A 16,609-nucleotide genomic window follows, 5' to 3' on the forward strand; every position below is an offset into this window, starting at 1 on the left:
GATTTCATAGAGTCATAGAATTTACAGAAGGAGGCCATTCGGCCCATCGAGTCTTCACCAGCCCCTCGAAAGAGCACCCCACTTAAGCCCATGCCTCCACCCTATCCCCATAACCAAGTCACTCCACCTAATCTTTTGGACGCAAAGGGGCAATTTAGTACGGCCAATCTACCTCACCTGCACACCTTTGGACTGCGGGAGGAAACCGGAGCACCGGGAGGAAACCCACGCAGACGCGGGGAGAAAGTGCAAACTCCGTACAGACGGTCACCCGAGGCCGGAATTGAACCTGGGTCCCAGGAGATGTGAGGCACCAGTGCTAACCACTGTGCTACCCCTGTACAGGTCCACAGGTCACTGAAAGTGGCAACACTGGTGGATAAGTTGGTCAAGAAGGCATACAGCATGCTTGCCTTCATCGACCGGGTCATTGAGTGTAAAAATTGGCAAATCATGCAGCAGCTGTACAGAACCTTAATGAGGCCACATTTGGAATATTGCATACAGTTCTGGTCGCCACATTACCAGAAGGATGTGGAGGCTTTGGAGAGGGTACAGACGAGGTTTATCGGAATGTTGCCTGGTATGGACGGCATTAGCTATGAGGAGAGGTTAGATAAACCCGGATTGTTTTCACTGAAACGGTGGAGGTTGAGGGGCGAGCTGATAGAGATCTGCAAGATTATGAGGGGCATGGACAGAGCGAGATTACTTTTTCCCAGGCTGGAAAATTCAATTACTAGGGCACATAGATTTAAGGTGCGAAAGTTTAGAGGAGATGAGCGAGGGAAGCGTTTTTACACTTATACAGGTAGTTGGGACCTGGAACTCGCTGTCAGGGGAGGTAGTGGAAGCAGGTATGATAGCATCGTTTAATAGGCATCTTGACAAATACATGAACAGGATGGGAATAGAAGCATACCAGAATTGTAGAAGGCTCTGGGTTAGACAGAATGATTGGCGCAGGCTTGGAGGGCCGAAGGGCCTGTTGCTGCGCTGTACCGTTCTTGGTATATTGCAAAAAGTACTGAATTGGCTACAATGCACTTTGAGACATTCAGGAAATGTGCTTTGTAAATCTAAATCTCCCTCTGCTGACGGTGCAGGGTTGTGTGTTTGTGATTCTTTCATGAGGATCTCCGCCAGGGCAGCGGTCAATGTCGTTCCTGAATGGCCCCTGAGCATTGTGAACCCATGGCTGTTTTGCCAGCATGATCCGGCAGTTGTTATTCGGAAACTGGGCCCTGTCCACAGGCTCCTGAGAGGTCAAAGGTCGAGAACGCAGCCACACGGCAGACATCTCATGTCTCTCTCATCCAAACACTCTCATCCCTATTGCGAGGGACAATAGAATTGTTACCTTGACAGCGAGTCTCCATTTTATCGATATAGGAAGGCTCGCCATTGGTTGAGACAAAACCTTCCTCACAGGTACAGAAGAAATATCCCTCAGTATTGGTACAGCTGGAGTGGGGGCCGCAAGCCTTCTCTGCATCCAAACACTCATTAACATCTGTAATAAACAAGAAAATGATGTAAGTAACCAGCCGTCAGGAGATTATTTACACTGTTGCTTTTGTTGTGTGTGTGAGGGGGGGGGGGGGGGGGGGGGGGGGAGGGGGGCGGAGACGTGGAGCAGTGAAGGATGGAAGTGCCAAAGAGTGGTGAAGGATTGGCTTGACTTAGGAGCCCCCACCCCCCCCCCCCCCCCCCACCCAGATCCCAACACCATCAGCTCCCGCCTGCTAAGCAACCATCTCTAGAGTGTGCCTTACTCGACCTGTCACGACTTGACCACCCCACCCCATTTCACCCCCCACCCCGGGGTCCTCTAGTCAGACACTCAAAGTCAACAGGAGCTGGGAACCGGGACACGGTGCAGCCAACAATACAAGGGATCAAGGAGGTGCGCTCCGAATGGTGCAAAACACAGATACCGTCTTAGTGCAGTAGGTGGGGGTGGTGGGGGGTGGGGTTGCTGTGTTGCGTTGGTTCAGCAGAATAGCGGATAAACTATGGAGACTTTCTATCTCAGCCCTGCCACACCCTCCTTACGGTACAATCTCTCCTGTTGATATTGTTGGCTGTACGCGGGATACGGCCATCCCTGGCTGGGCCAGCATTGATCGTCCACCCCCCTCTAATTGCCCGACCACTGAGTGGCCTGCTGGGCCAATTCAGAAGGGACAGTTAAGCGTCGACCACGCTGCTGTGGGCCTGGAGTCGCGTGTGTCGGCCTGACCGGGTAAGGGCGGCAGATTTCCTTCCTCGAAGAGGTTGGGGGGGGGGGGGGGGGCATTAGCCTTTATGACAAATGGCAATGATTGCGTGGTCAACTTTCACCACCTGCAGTGGCGGGATTCGAACCTGGGCCCTCAGGACATTACCCTGGGTCTTTAGATCAGTGACGCTACTCCACCGCCTCCCCCACAATGACGATGCAAAACTGAAGATGCAATTTGAAATTTATTAAATATGGAACGATCACAGAATAATCGCCCTGATATGCGATATCACTGCCCCCCCCCACCCCCCAGTTTACATCCAAATTGGTCATCTTCCATTCGTCATTGAAGGCTTGCCAATGAAATGATGGACTCTTCACACGTACTTAAATAGAAATTCTAGAGCACCACGTCTTCTTCAGATCCAGTGCTTAAAGTGATCCAATTATTCCATCTTAACCTCACTCTGTTAACCTCTCGAATGACAGTGGGCAGTGCTTGGCATGCTTCAGACTGATCGCGGCACCCGTTGTGTCATGTGGCGCTGCCACTGCGCTACGTGTGGTATATTCAGAGCAGATAAAGCAGCTCACGACTGAGCAAGCAAGCACACGGTGCTGTGAGCCAGCTGGTAGCAACAGAACTGTTTCTCAGCATTTCCTGTGGCCCAGCGTATTCCTTCCTGCTCCCTTAGTGTTCTTACCAACGCAGGGGGCTCTCATAGTCACCCGAGTGCCCCCGGAGGCTGAGGAAAATCCTTCGGAGCACTCGCAGTAGAACCGGCCAGCTTTATGGCGACACACTGTATTGGGTCCACAGATACGGGACAGACAGAGATCGGCTGCAATGGATGTCAAAGAAAGACGCACAGGTTGAAAGAGATCAGGGGAGACAGACAGAGAAAAAAGAATGACAAACAATGTGCAAGAACATTAAAAACCCGTCGTTTATTCTCCGTCCTGGCTCAGAGGGTAGCGGTCTCACCTCTCAGTCAGGACTGTGGGCTCAACCCCCACTCCAGGAACGACAAATAGACATTTGGACCTTGGGGTGATTACAGAATCACAAGACCCTAATCCTGGAGCTCACAGTGAGGAAGAATAATTTATTTTACCTTGGCATTGAGTCTCTGTTTTATTGGTAAAGGTGTGTCTTCCATTGGTTGCGACAAAGCCTCGATGACACGTGCAGTTGAAGCTTCCCATCGTATTCTTGCAGCTGGCATTGTGGCCGCAGGCTTCCAGCGGTCTCAAGCACTCATTAATTTCTGCAATGAACAACGAAACGACTTAACGAGCTTGAGACGGCCGGCGAGAGATTTATTCCCCAAACGCCGTTGTTGTTGGAGCAGGGATTGCTGGACCAGGTACTCGTTGGCGAGGAGCAAGTCCGAGCTTTGAAAACAGTGCTCGGCAATGGCCCTATATCTACACTGTCATGGGAGTGTCTCTTTAAGAAATGTTTTTGTCTTATCACATGGCTTCAGCGATGTCATTGTGTGGGTGGAGCTGAGCTGCGGCTCTGGAAGTTGGTTATACTTTTGTTTTGAGTTGATGCGGCACGGTAGCACAGTGGCTAATATTGTTGCTTCACAGTGCCAGGGTCCCGGGTTCGATTCCCGGCTTGGGTCACTGTCTGTGCGGAGTCTGCACTTTCTGCCCCATGTCCGCGTGGGTGTCCTCCGGGTGCTCTGCTTCACCCCAACCCCCCCCCCCCCCCGCCAAAGACTGTGGATTGGCCACGCTAAAAATTGTCCCTTGGTTTCCAAAGATGTAGGTTAGGTTACAGGTTTGTGGGACTGGGGGAAGGGAGTGGGCCTGGGTTAAGGTGCTCTTTCGGACGGTCAGTGCGCCATCCATGGGCCGAATGGCCTGCTTCCCTGCAGGGAGTCTGTGACTGATTACTACTGTGCATAAATTGGCTGCCACGTTTGCGACATCACAACAGGGAATGGCGTTTATTGGCTATAAAGCACTTTGGGAAAGTTTGCAAGTCATTTGCTGAAATATTTTCGGGCTTTATTTTGAAGCAGTGTGATGGTATTACCGTGGCACTTTGTTTTATGAGTATAGTCATGTTCTTCAGTGTTTAAGGTAAATCCGTTCTTAAAGGTGCAGTTGAAATCCCCCCGTATGTTGGTGCATGTTGCATTCAAACCACATTGATCGTTAACAAGACACTCATTGATATACAAAGAACAAAGAAAAGTACAGCTCAGGATCAGGCCCTTCGGCCCTCCAAGCCCGTGCCGACCATGCTGCCCATCTAAACTAAAATCTTCTACACTTCCTGGGTCCGTATCCCTCTATTCCCATCCTATTCATGTATCTGTCCCGATGCCCCTTAAATGTCACTATCATCCCTCTCCACCACTTCCCCCGGCAGCGAGTTCCAGGCACCCACTACCCTCTGTGTAAAAAAACTTGCCTCGTACATCTCCTCTAAACCTTGCCCCACCCACGTTAAACCTATGCCGCCTAGTAATTGACCCCTCTACCCTGGGGAAAAGCCTCTGACTATCCACTCTGTCTATGCCCCTCATCATTTTGCAGACCTCCATCAGGTCGCCCCTCAACCTCCGTCGTTCCAGTGAGAACAAACCGAGTTTATTCAACCGCTCCTCATAGCTAATGCCCTCCACACCAGGCAACATCCTGGTAAATCTCTTCTGCACCCTCTCTAAGGCCTGCACATCCTTCTGGTAGTGTGGCGACCAGAATTGAACACTATACTCCAAGTGTGGCCTGACTAAGTTTCTAATCTGGAACGAAGAAACCACGTTATAACCTCCTTGAACACCCGCATGTGCCGACCATCCCTCAGCCCTGCTCACGCTTCTGGAGAAGCCAAAGAATGAATTTCGATAGCCCTTCAGAACCATGCTGCAAGTCACATACCACATGGGTTTCTCAAGCTGGCTTTTTCAGTCAATAGGCTCAAAACTGACCCCTGACATCAACCCCATTTTCCTCTCCAACCCCCAAATTCCTTGATTCCCTTCGGAGTCCAAATAATCTACCAATCTCGGCCTTGAATACTCTCAACAACTGAGCACCACACACCGCTCCAGAGTGGGACATTCCAAAGGTTCACAACCCTCGGAGAGACAACGGCCAACAGCAGGGGGCAATGGCTTCTCTTTTTGCTGTTCATTCATGGAATGAGGGCGTCGCTGGCTGGCCCATCCCTAATTGCCCTTCCACATGCTAGAGGGCAGTTAAGAGCCAACCGCATTCCTGTGGAGTGGCGTGTAGGCCACACCAGGTAACGATGGCAGATTTCCTTCCCTGAAACGGGCCCTTCATGAACCAGCTGTGTTGTTGAGGCAATCAAAAGGCAGATTTTTCTTGAATTAAGATATGGCGTGGTGGGATTCCCAGAACATTTCCCTCGGTCGCTGGATTACTAGCCCGGTGGCCATTCTGTCGCCGTTGCTTTCTTTATGAACCAATCCTTTCCCCCCTCATGAAGGTGGCGAGTCCCCATCCTCCAATCTCTCGGCCAAGTGACCATTCTTCCGGGGCCTACTTAACAAGTGAGATTTGGTCGGTTGGGGAGGGAATGTTTGGAAAGCAAGTGCAAAGCTAGATTGGCCACCCATTAACTCAGTAATGTCAGAAAGATCCAATGCTTAATCCGAGTCATGATTGACATTTTTTCCATTAAGAATGACTGGGGTCTCTCATCCCTCCGATTCACATCTTTTAATGACCCTATGTCTATACTGTCATGGCAATGTCCCTTTAAGAAATGTTTCTGTCTTATCACATGGCTTTAATTATGTAATTGTGTGGGCGGAGCTGGGCTGTGGCTCTGGGAGTTGGTTTTACTTTCGCTTTGAGTCTCAACTGCTTTTGTTCTGCACAGGTTGTCAGAAGGTTTTTTTCCTCTCTCTCCATTTTATAAGCTGTTTCCAGGCTGCTTGATAACTTAAAAAGAAATAACTGTTTTCTGGAAGAAATTCAAACCTGCTGTTTTGGGAAAGAAACACGGCCAAATGGGCCACCGTGCTTTGTCCCCTCCCACTGTTCCTTCCGTACAACCCTACAAATCTTTCTGCTGAAGATCTATATTCTCAATCTTGATCAAGCGTTCCCCTGACAAAATTCCATCCTTTGCGAGTACTCTGAGCCCTGTGTCTCTTCAAGCTTTTACTGAAAGATGGATGGAAATTTTAGATGCTTCCGGCAGAATAGTCTTTACCTTGGCATTGGGTCTTTGTTTTGTTGGTAAATATATGTTCCCCTGTTGTTGAGACGAATCCATCATCGCAGGTGCATTCAAAACTTCCAAACTTGTTGGTGCATATTGCATTCAAACCACATGGGTTCGTCTCACACTCGTTGATATCTGGAACAATAATCAATCTTTTAATCCTGGACATGAACATTGCTGAAAGGGGAAACGTGCTGCCAAAGTTTTTTGCATTGCACTCATCAGGACTAACGCAACAGTGCCAAATTTCAAATCATCACAACAATTTACACGGCAGAGGAACAGAAATGCCGATTGGCTGGCATGGCGAATTTGATTGGCCGAAGCGTTGCCGTGGAGAACATGAAGGCCTTTGTTTTAATGGTAAAAAATGTTCCCCGGTGGTTGAGACAAACCCTTGATTAAAGACGCAAAGCAGAAGGCTTGATCACATTTCTTTTGTTTGCAGAGAAGGGGGTTTCCCTGTGAATAAATATATGTCACTTCCAGCAAGCATAATGAGCTGTGTCACAAGCTTGACTAATTATCTCAAACTGGTTGTTAGTGGAGCTATTAACGCGCTCAGGTTTCTTCAGAAACTGCTGTCCAATCGTGGAATTATATCACAATAAATGTTTTGTTTTGCATGCAAGGGACTTAACTCGAATACTGGGAAAATCAATCTTAATCAAGGATAAACCAAAAGCACAGTGTGGCGGCAAAGACAGCTGCCTCTTTTTCAGCAGATGTCTGAGAGTGGTCTGTCTCGCATGAACAATGGAAAATATTTAGGTTTTGCGGCATTTTTGCATTACCCAGGAGTTTGGGGAGCCTATACTCCCCTGTCACTTGCTTCCTGCAGGGCAGCACCTCGGCGAATCAGATCGACTTGCCAACCAATCAGCATTCTTCTCCCCCCCCGGTATAAATTGTCGTGATCGTTTGAAATTTGGTGTTCTTGCCTTTGTCAGCAACGTGCCTCTCCTTTCCGTAATCTTCACATTATCTACTACCGAAGCGACAGCCCTGAACACCTTCATGTGCTGATCGCCTCTCATCACTGTTCCAAATTCTGACCGGACGGGACAAGGGGGTCCCTGTCACGTTTACCCTCCTGGGTCATGGATCCGTTGTCGAGCGGTCAGATTTAGCCAGCTTCAACCCTATTCAGCACCCTGTGCACCAAGCAGAAAGGCTGGGACGAAGTACCAGCAACAACGACAACTTGCCGCAGTTCCGATGATGTAAAATGTCCCAGCATGCTTCACAGGAGTGTTAGCAAACGGCACTTGACACTAACTTCTTAATCTAGATCGAATGTTCTCTAACTGCTGTGAGCAAACATTGTGGGCACTTTGAACATCTGCTGAAAAAGAGGTGGGTTTTCTGCATGTTGCTGCAGCAGCCTTTGCCTCCACACTGTGCCTTTGCTTTATCCTTGACTAAGATTAATTTTCCCAGTATTTGAGTTAAGCCCCTTCTTGCGAGCCCAATTAAAAACACCAGGTAAGTTTAAGCATCTTGCATTCGACCCACACGTGTTTTACCTGTAGCACCTACTGATATCTGGAAAGAAAAATATCCTTATGGTCTACCCAACTTACTGACCGCCTCTCAGTCCACCTCTGGCTTGAGAGCTCAGGAAGTACCGCACCACCCAACACCGTAATGGTGTCTTCACAAAAGCAAATCAATATCCTGCTGGCCTTCAATTTCCATGCGGACAAATCAAATCGTCAAAAAAAGTAGTTTGGGGAATGAGTCCCTGGAATTAAATTGAGGCGGTTACAGAACAACTCGTCATGGAACCAGACCAGGATAGGAGCTATTTTGTGTCACAAGACAGAGTTACTTGGCTATCTCATGGCATGGGATCTTCGAGGAAAGAGTGATCATAATATGAAGGAATTTCACAATGATTTTGAAAATGGTGCAAATTAGTCCAAAACTCGGGGATTGAACCTGGGGAATTGAAAACGAGGATACTGTAACCAGATGAAGTGTGGGACTCATTTAGAATGCCGATGGCAGCCCTCGCTGAGCTGCTGGCTGTCCCAAAAGGTCTGATCTTCTGATTGTGCCAAAGACTACCACAGCATTAGAGGGAGGCAAGGTGTACCCAGGCCAGGGATGCCCCTCACCCCCATGTTTCTCGCTGGATGAGCTGTGATTTATCAGGGCCTCAAGATCCACGCTTCTATGAAGGGGGCCATTTTATGGAGTGTGCAGTAGACGAGGCCACCAACAATGGCCAAGGCTCCTGCATGGGCACATTGGGGGGCACCACTCAATAGATGCAGGCATCAGAATGGCACATTTAGAAGTTGAAGACATACTCTGTGGTTGCCTTACTGATCAAGTGGCATTGATTGCGTCGCTTCTGAGCATCTGTCTGAGGTTCCCAGAGACGGGTGGGTAGCCATGTCTTCAATATCTCTTGTCCCCGAGGATCGGACCCACACACTTTTGGGCCTTGGAGTTTAGATCTGAGGCAGTCTAAACTGGCTCAAAGGATGGCAGAAGCATGGTAGCCGCCAGGAACGTGATTGCGCACGTGGAAGGAGCTCTTGTTGCGGTGACAGTTCCTGTGCGACGCTGAGGGGGTGGAAGGTCAATTTCATTGGCCAGTCTTTGAGTGCCTCAATGGCCATGTGTGTACAATCATTGATGCCCTGCGACTGGGGGAATCCAGAAATGGCGGCGGGCACCCTGGCCCTCTCTGCCAGCGAGGTTGGGTGAGATGCAATATGAATGTGCTTCGGCAATGAGGGCATCAGGGACGGGCTGTTTGCGAGTTGCCACTCAGATTTACAGCTGATCCTTGGGACAACGTCGATGGACACTGATAGCGCCCAGTGACTTGTGCTGCAGGGTGTGAGGCACGATAGCACAGAATTGTGTGACCATCTGCCTGGAGAATCACTGTCTCCTCCGCCACCAGGTCTCGGTCACCTCCAAGTAGTTCATTCTTTGGCGGCAGATCCAATGTTGAGGCTATGGCCTGCTCTCTTTCCTCTCCCATGCACAGCTACGGCCCGGGATCCCACTCTTCCTGTCCAGGATGTTGTCCCTCATCGCCCCAGAATTTGCCGCTGGCATCTCCAGTGCCGGCTGCATCCTTCCGACTAAGCAGGTGGATGCTCCAGTTGCCTTGGCAGTCTTCTCCCATGTTCCTCTGCTCCCTGAAGCCAGGGGATGCCAACCATACCCAATATCCAAGTGCTGTCCACTCCTCTGGCCACCTGCATACCGCCGAGGAGACATATAGTGACTGATCGCTGAGCCTCCCCCTACCCCGCTGACCCTCTTGTGCGGCTGGGGTGATGCCCTTGGACAGCTTCGAAAGGCTCCCCACTCTGTACCCACATTCCATCAGTTCACCCGCAGTGGATAAGAAGTATAACTCAACCAATGCCAGTTATAAAACCCTGGGGAGCCTCGACAATGATCCCACACACAATCCCATCAATGAGCATAATAGTTAACATGAAGTTATATAACTTATGAACCACTAGTCATGATTCAACGATTCAATAGGGCAGGGACCTATGTCCTTTTCTCTATAAAGATGATAATTGATGAAACTCTCCAGGAACCGCATTCCTATTCTCCATTGAGGCTTCAAATTCCTCATTTGCTCTTTTGCTTCGATGATTACTTTGAGGTAACACAGATTAACCTGTTGATACCAAGTAGGACCTCTGATTCAATGGAAGGCCCATATCTGTGTCCATGTATTTACGGTGCAATTTTGAAAACTTCAATGGCAGCGGTCCAGTTACTGAAACTAACCACTGAAGCGGAAGTATAAATTGGCCACTCATCGTCCTTTGCCTTGTCTCATACCTGGGTTAAAAATTCCCGTGATGTTTCCATTGATTTTTTAAAAATAAATTTAGAGTAGCCAATTCATTTTTTTCCACTTAAGGGGCAATTTAGCCTGGCCAATACACCTAGCCTGCCCATCTTTGGGTTGTGGGGGCGAAACCCACGCAGACACGGGGAGAATGTGCAAACTCCACACAGACAGTGACCCAGAGCCGGGATCGAACCTGGGACCTCGGCGTCGTGAGGCTGCAGGGCTAACCCACTGCGCCACCGTGCTGCCCCATGTTTCCATTGATCCGTGACAATCAGTATTGACTTCATCAAAATTTCTTAACTAACTTGGGATTGAGAGAAATGTTGAAGGAGTCATGGGATGGTGGGGATGACATGTATAATTCTTCAGGATTACGAGGCTCAGTGGTTTAATAGCCTAGTAGTTAGGATACTGCGACCAGTAACCTAGTGGTTCATAAGTTATATAATTTCATGTTAACTATTATGCTCATTGATGGGATTGTGTGTGGGATCATTGTCAAGGCTCCCCAGGTTTTATAACTGGCATGGGTTGAGATATACTTCTTATCCATTGCGGGTGATCTGATGGAATGTGGGTACAGAGTGGGGAGTCATTCAAAGCTATCCAAGGGCATCACCTTGGAGGTGAAGAGTTCAAATCCCAATGGTGGGAGATAGTAAAACTGAGGTCAGTAAATTTAAGCTGCGCCCCAGAAAATGGGTCATGTTAAAAGTCTGACTGCTTCATGCATGGCTTGCGGGCAAAGGGAATCTGTCATCCTTATGTGGTCAATATAACTTTATTCCAATTCAATATGGCTCATGCTAATGTCCTCAAGGTGGATAATGAGGGGTAGGAGCATTTACGAATCTGTCTCCTTTAGATAGTAGGTTAGCATCGACATACGTAGATATTTCAATTAACAGCAATATTTCCAGTGGAGAACTTTTTGGATGTGGCCCAGATCCTGTAGCTGCTCATGGAGGGTACCGCGGTTTAGAAGACTGTGATGTGACAACCAATGACCACCATCAGTCCTGGAGTACACGAGTTGGGACAGAGACTTAGAACATTGCAAGTTCCTGACGGGAAAAGCAGATCAAGTCTATCTCGCCCATTCTTAGAGGCACCGACATTTCATCATCACCGACCAGGCAATGCGCACATTAAAAATGAAGCCGTTTTTTGAAAACAGCTCCAGGCCTCCCTGCACCTTGGGTCGCGTGAGCGGTGCCAGGCCACCTAACCACCAGCAGACACGTTCATCCATCAGCTGGAGCCAACGTCTCCGTCAGAAACGCGCTCCAGAACCAGCCCGGTGGGAGTTTAACATCTGCCAGAGGTCACAAGCAAACGTAGACAGGCTGAAACCCGAGCGCAGAACGTTGACACAATAAATCCTCAAATTATGATGCGCTTCGCAACGCCGCGGCTGTGTTTGTTCAGTTGGCAAGGCGTTTGGCTTTCGACTGTATATTGAAAAAAAAATTGGAGTCCCGCTAAGTTCTAATTATCCCTGCATCTCGTAAAGCTAACACGAGAAGCCGAACTAGGCCCGTGCTTGGAACACTGGGCAGGTTACCATGGAGACCAGCCAAATAGCAGCCCAATCCAAAACAAAGCAAAACAGAATCAGTCGCCCATTCCTTTCTCCCTAACAGCATGTTACCAATCACAGATGGCTTCAGAACGTACCAACGTATGAATATTAAGAACCTTACTCTTCAAGGGCACCCACCTATAACAATTCGATTGCGATTTATGAATTTGTTGTAGCCCATGTCAAAGGTCGCAGTACCAACGAAAGATGAATACCGAGTTGCAGATCTATCATCCAATCACAAGGGCAATGCAAGATGGGTATCACCACATTAACACTGTGTTGAAAATCCCTGGTCCTTTTTCTTTTGTTTACGTCCATTTTCTCTGCCGACTCTCATCAGTGATTGAATTCTCCCTGACTTTGGTTCCACAGGCTCCTAGTGCCCTCCATTATCTCGCCCAAATTGACACCCGATCCGCTGCCTTCAACATTCACTCCCTCCACTACTACTAGCGCACAGTGGCAGCCGTGTGCCCCGACCAGAAGACACCCTGCAGCCATTCACCAAGGCTCCTCAGACAACACCGTCCGGACACGTGACCACGGCCCAGCTAGAAGGAGCAGGGAAGCAGACACATGGGAAGGCCGCCCTCTTGGAAGTTCCCCCCCCAAGCCACTCACCCCCCCCCCCAAGCCACTCACCCCCCCCCCCAAGCCACTCACCCCCCCCCAAGCCACTCACCCTCCCCCCCCAAGCCACTCACCCCCCCCCCAAGCCACCCACCACCCCCCCAAGCCACTCACACCCCCCCAAGCCACTCACACCCCCCCCAAGCCACTCACACCCCCCCCCAAGCCACTCACCCCCCCCAAGCCACTCACCCCCCCCAAGCCACTCACCCCCCCCAAGCCACTCACCCCCCCCCAAGCCACTCACCCCCCCCCCAAGCCACTCACCCCCCCCCCAAGCCACTCAACCCCCCCCCCAAGCCACTCACCCCCCCCCCAAGCCACTCACCCCCCCCCCCCCCAAGCCACTCACCCCCCCCAAGCCACTCACCCCCCAAGCCACTCACCCCCCCCAAGCCACTCACCCCCCCCCAAGCCACTCACCCCCCCCCAAGCCACTCACCCCCCCCCAAGCCACTCACCCCCCCCCAAGCCACTCACCCCCCCCCGACAAGCCACTCACCCCCCCCCAAGCCACTCACCCCCCCCCCAAGCCACTCACCCCCCCCCAAGCCACTCACCCCCCCCCAAGCCACTCACCCCCCCCCAAGCCACTCACCCCCCCCCCCGACAAGCCACTCACCCCCCCCCAAGCCACTCACCCCCCCCCCCCCCCGACAAGCCACTCACCCCCCCCCCCCCCCGACAAGCCACTCACCCCCCCCCCCCCACTTGGAAATACACCGGCCGTTCCTTCACGGCCGCTGAATTCCCCGAACTCCGTCACTAACAGCTCCGTGAATGTACCTTCACCATGCAGAGTGCAGCCGTTCAAGAAGGCATCTCGACACCGCCGCAAAAGAACAAAAAAAGTACGACTTTGGGCCACATCACTTACTTCCAAGTGTGTAACGTCGCTTGTCTGCGCCTCAGCCCACCTGATGCTGAAACTGGCCTCCATACTTCTGTTACATCCAGACTCGATTATTCCAGTGGTCTCCAGGCCTACCTCCCATCCTGCGCCCTCCATAATGTCCGGCAGAACTCAATCGCAAACCCTGCTGCTCCCGAGCCTAACTCACGCCACGTGCCGTTGGCCCGTCGCCCTTGCACTCAACTGACCTCCAATGGCGCCAGGTGCAGCAAATTCTCATTTGGGTTTTCACATCCCTCCACGGCCTCATCCCTCCCCCCCATCTCTGCCATCTCCTCCTGCGCCAGGCCCTCTGTCACCTCTGCCCCTCCCCCATTCTGCATCTTGAGCAACCCCAATTTTACGTGCTTACTATGGCGTTGCTGCTTCACCACCCGCCTTTGCTCCCAGTGGGTGATGGCGCGCTCTTTCTGAACCTTTGACTTTGCCTTCGGTGCCATCGAATTCCTACACCTGCAGAAGGAGGCCATTCGGCCCATCGAGTCGGCGCCGACCCTCCGAAAGAGCACCCGACCCAGGCCCATTCCCCCCGCCCTGTCCCTGTAACCTCACCTAACCTGTGTCAAGCATATCCTGCTCAGTCCTGTATTCAGTGGCGTAGCGACATTGTTAGGGGACGAGTGAATGCGCTGGGGACATGGGTTCAAATCCCACCTCAGCATCCCAGAAGGTAAAAGAAAAAACCAGGGAAATAAGGGAACTGGTCTAGTGTACATTCAAATAGAATGCCAGTTAAAAATTGCAATTTAAGAATGTCAGTCCCAGCTGTGTTATTTTTCCCCCTTCCTTCTGGGATATATTCAAGAAAATATCTGGAATTGAAAGTCCAATGTTGACAATCAGACAACTGTTTGAGGGGGGAAAAAAAACACATCTGGTTCATGAATGTCCTTTAGGGAAGGAAATCTGCGGCCTACACGGGACTCCAGACCCCTACACGGGACCGCAGACCCCTACACGGGACTCACAGACCCCTACACGGGACTCCAGACCCCGCAACGGTTGGGTCTTTCCTGGAATCCAGTTCAAGGGCAATTAGGGATGGGCAACAAATGCTGGGCCCAGCCAGCGAGGTCCACACCCGCATAGAATCAGCACAGTGCAGAAGAAGGCCATTCGGCCCGTCAAAGACGGGTTGTTTGTCTCATCCTCGGGGTCATCAATGGTGACACTGGCAGTCCCCCTTCTGAATGTTGATCCTCATCAATGGCAAGGGTCGTTTAGCCAGTGATTATCTCCTTTGTGAACGAGGCGGACCGTTCCTGACATACTGGACGGAATTATTCACACCAGCTACACCCAACGATACACGGTTTAACTCGTGCTCAGCTTAGCATGGGGGTCATCATGCTTTGAAAGGGCCCAGTAACATTCTTACCTATGCACCCCGCATTACCATCTGTAAAGTTAGTTATTCCCGAACTGGTGATGAATCCTTTCACGCAGAGGCAGTAGAAACTCCCCAGTGTGTTATAACAATGTGCATTTTGCCCACATACTGGTGGCTTTTGGTAACATTCATTAAGTTCTGTAATAAATATGAAATGGACATGTGAATATCATCCATGAGCGACATTGTGGTACAGCCCCCCCCCCCCCCCCCCCCCCCCCTCATCTCCCCCCTCCTTTAGAGTTTCAACTGGTCTGGGTGCCAAGCGCCAGTGATCAATCTAACATGCCTGAGAGTTTGCCAGTGACCTGTGAGTGGACAGCGTAATCGCAAACACAAAGGAACAGGCCCACCTGGAAAGCTTTAAGTTTGAACCATTGAGTGAAGAATTTCTAAGTCAATGTTTGAGAGTCCGAAATTTGCCAACAGTGACACAACAGGACACCTCTCAACTGCTCAGGGACCAAATATGCCTAACGACGTTTTGCTGAAGAACACAAGATTCAGGTGCAGGGGCCGGCCATTCGGCCCGTCAAGCCTTCTCCACCATTCGATACCATTGTTGGCTGAACTTGGGCTTCAGTGCCATTTCAAGGGTCCCAGGTTCGATTCCAGCTTGGGTCACTGTCTGTGCAGAGTCTGCACATCCTCCCTGTGTGTGCGTGGGTTTCCTCCGGGTGCTCCGGTTTCCTCCCACAGTCCAAAGATATGCAAGTTAGGTGGATTGGCCATGATAAATTGCCCTTAGTGTCCAAAATTGGCCTTAGTGTTGGGTGGGGTTACTGGGTTATGGGGATAGGGCGGAGGTGTTAACCTTGGGTAGGGTGCTCTTTCCAGGAGCCGGTGCAGACTTGATGGGCCGAATAGCCTCCTTCTGCACTGTAAATTCTATGATCTATAACACTAAGGGCAATTTTGGACACTAAGGGCAATTTATCATGGCCAATCCACCTAACCTGCACATCTTTGGACTGTGGGAGGAAACCGGAGCACCCGGAGGAAATCCACGCACACACGGGGAGGATGTGCAGACTCCGCACAGACAGCGACCCAAGCCGGAATCGAACCTGGGATCCTGGAGCTGTGAAGCAATTGTGCTATCCACTATGCTGCCGTGCTGCCCTGAAGAGTATGGCCAATCCACCTAGCTTGCACACCTGTTGAAGGAAACCCACGCAAACATGGGGAAAACTCCACACAGACGGGCAGCCAAAGGTCGGAATCGAACTCGGTTCCCTGGCCCTGTGAGGCAGCAGTGCTGACCGCTGTGTCGCCATGCCGCCCTTAATGTTTCAATTTGTCACCCACCTCTGCAAACTGTATCCTTTAATCCGCCAAGGTGTGCGAGGGCATTGTTTGCTCGAAGAGTGGGGACAGGACCCACAATGCCAGGTTGAAAGAGAGTGAAAATGAAGGTGGATTGAGTTGAACGGTAGGTGATAAGATGAAGACAAGTGGGATTGGCGTCAGGGGTTGTCAGATTGGGGAACTACATTATCATTGGGACAGTTTATATTTTAATGCCATATGAACAAGTACTGTAAGCATCGTGGTGGCCTTGTGGCACAGTGGGTTAGCATCCCTGCCTCTGAACCAATCTCGCCAGGTTTGAGTCCCACCCCAGGACTTGACGGCCAAGCAAGGAACATTTAGAATGTGATCAAACATTGATGTTAAGAGCGGGAGAGGTTCCTAGTCAGCCACGTCTGGTGTGGGAGAGCGGTCGTCAAGCTACAGGCCCCTGGTTACCGACTAGCGACCAAGAATGGACGCAGATGAAAGTGTGCCTGAGTGCGGGACGGGAATTGGA

The 16,609-nt window shown here is 50.7% G+C and overlaps 1 protein-coding gene across 5 annotated transcripts in view; it reads right to left on the reverse strand.

Annotated features, from left to right (window-relative positions):
* LOC119957060 (adhesion G protein-coupled receptor E1) overlaps positions 1-16,609 on the reverse strand; it is a 71,147-nt gene that overhangs the window by 21,202 nt on the left and 33,336 nt on the right. The window contains exons 4-8 of one of the 5 annotated variants that reach the window (XM_038784683.1): positions 14,788-14,937; positions 6,429-6,575; positions 3,340-3,492; positions 2,929-3,066; positions 1,361-1,513 (exon numbers count right to left, since the gene is read on the reverse strand). In XM_038784683.1, the coding sequence (XP_038640611.1) occupies positions 1,361-1,513; positions 2,929-3,066; positions 3,340-3,492; positions 6,429-6,575; positions 14,788-14,937 (741 nt within the window). The remainder of the gene's footprint in view (positions 1-1,360; positions 1,514-2,928; positions 3,067-3,339; positions 3,493-6,428; positions 6,576-14,787; positions 14,938-16,609) is intronic. The other 4 variants (XM_038784685.1, XM_038784684.1, XM_038784686.1 and 1 more) reach the window with 4 other exon arrangements.

This window comes from Scyliorhinus canicula, chromosome 25 (genome assembly GCF_902713615.1).
Source record: "Scyliorhinus canicula chromosome 25, sScyCan1.1, whole genome shotgun sequence".
Lineage (NCBI taxonomy): Eukaryota > Metazoa > Chordata > Chondrichthyes > Carcharhiniformes > Scyliorhinidae > Scyliorhinus > Scyliorhinus canicula.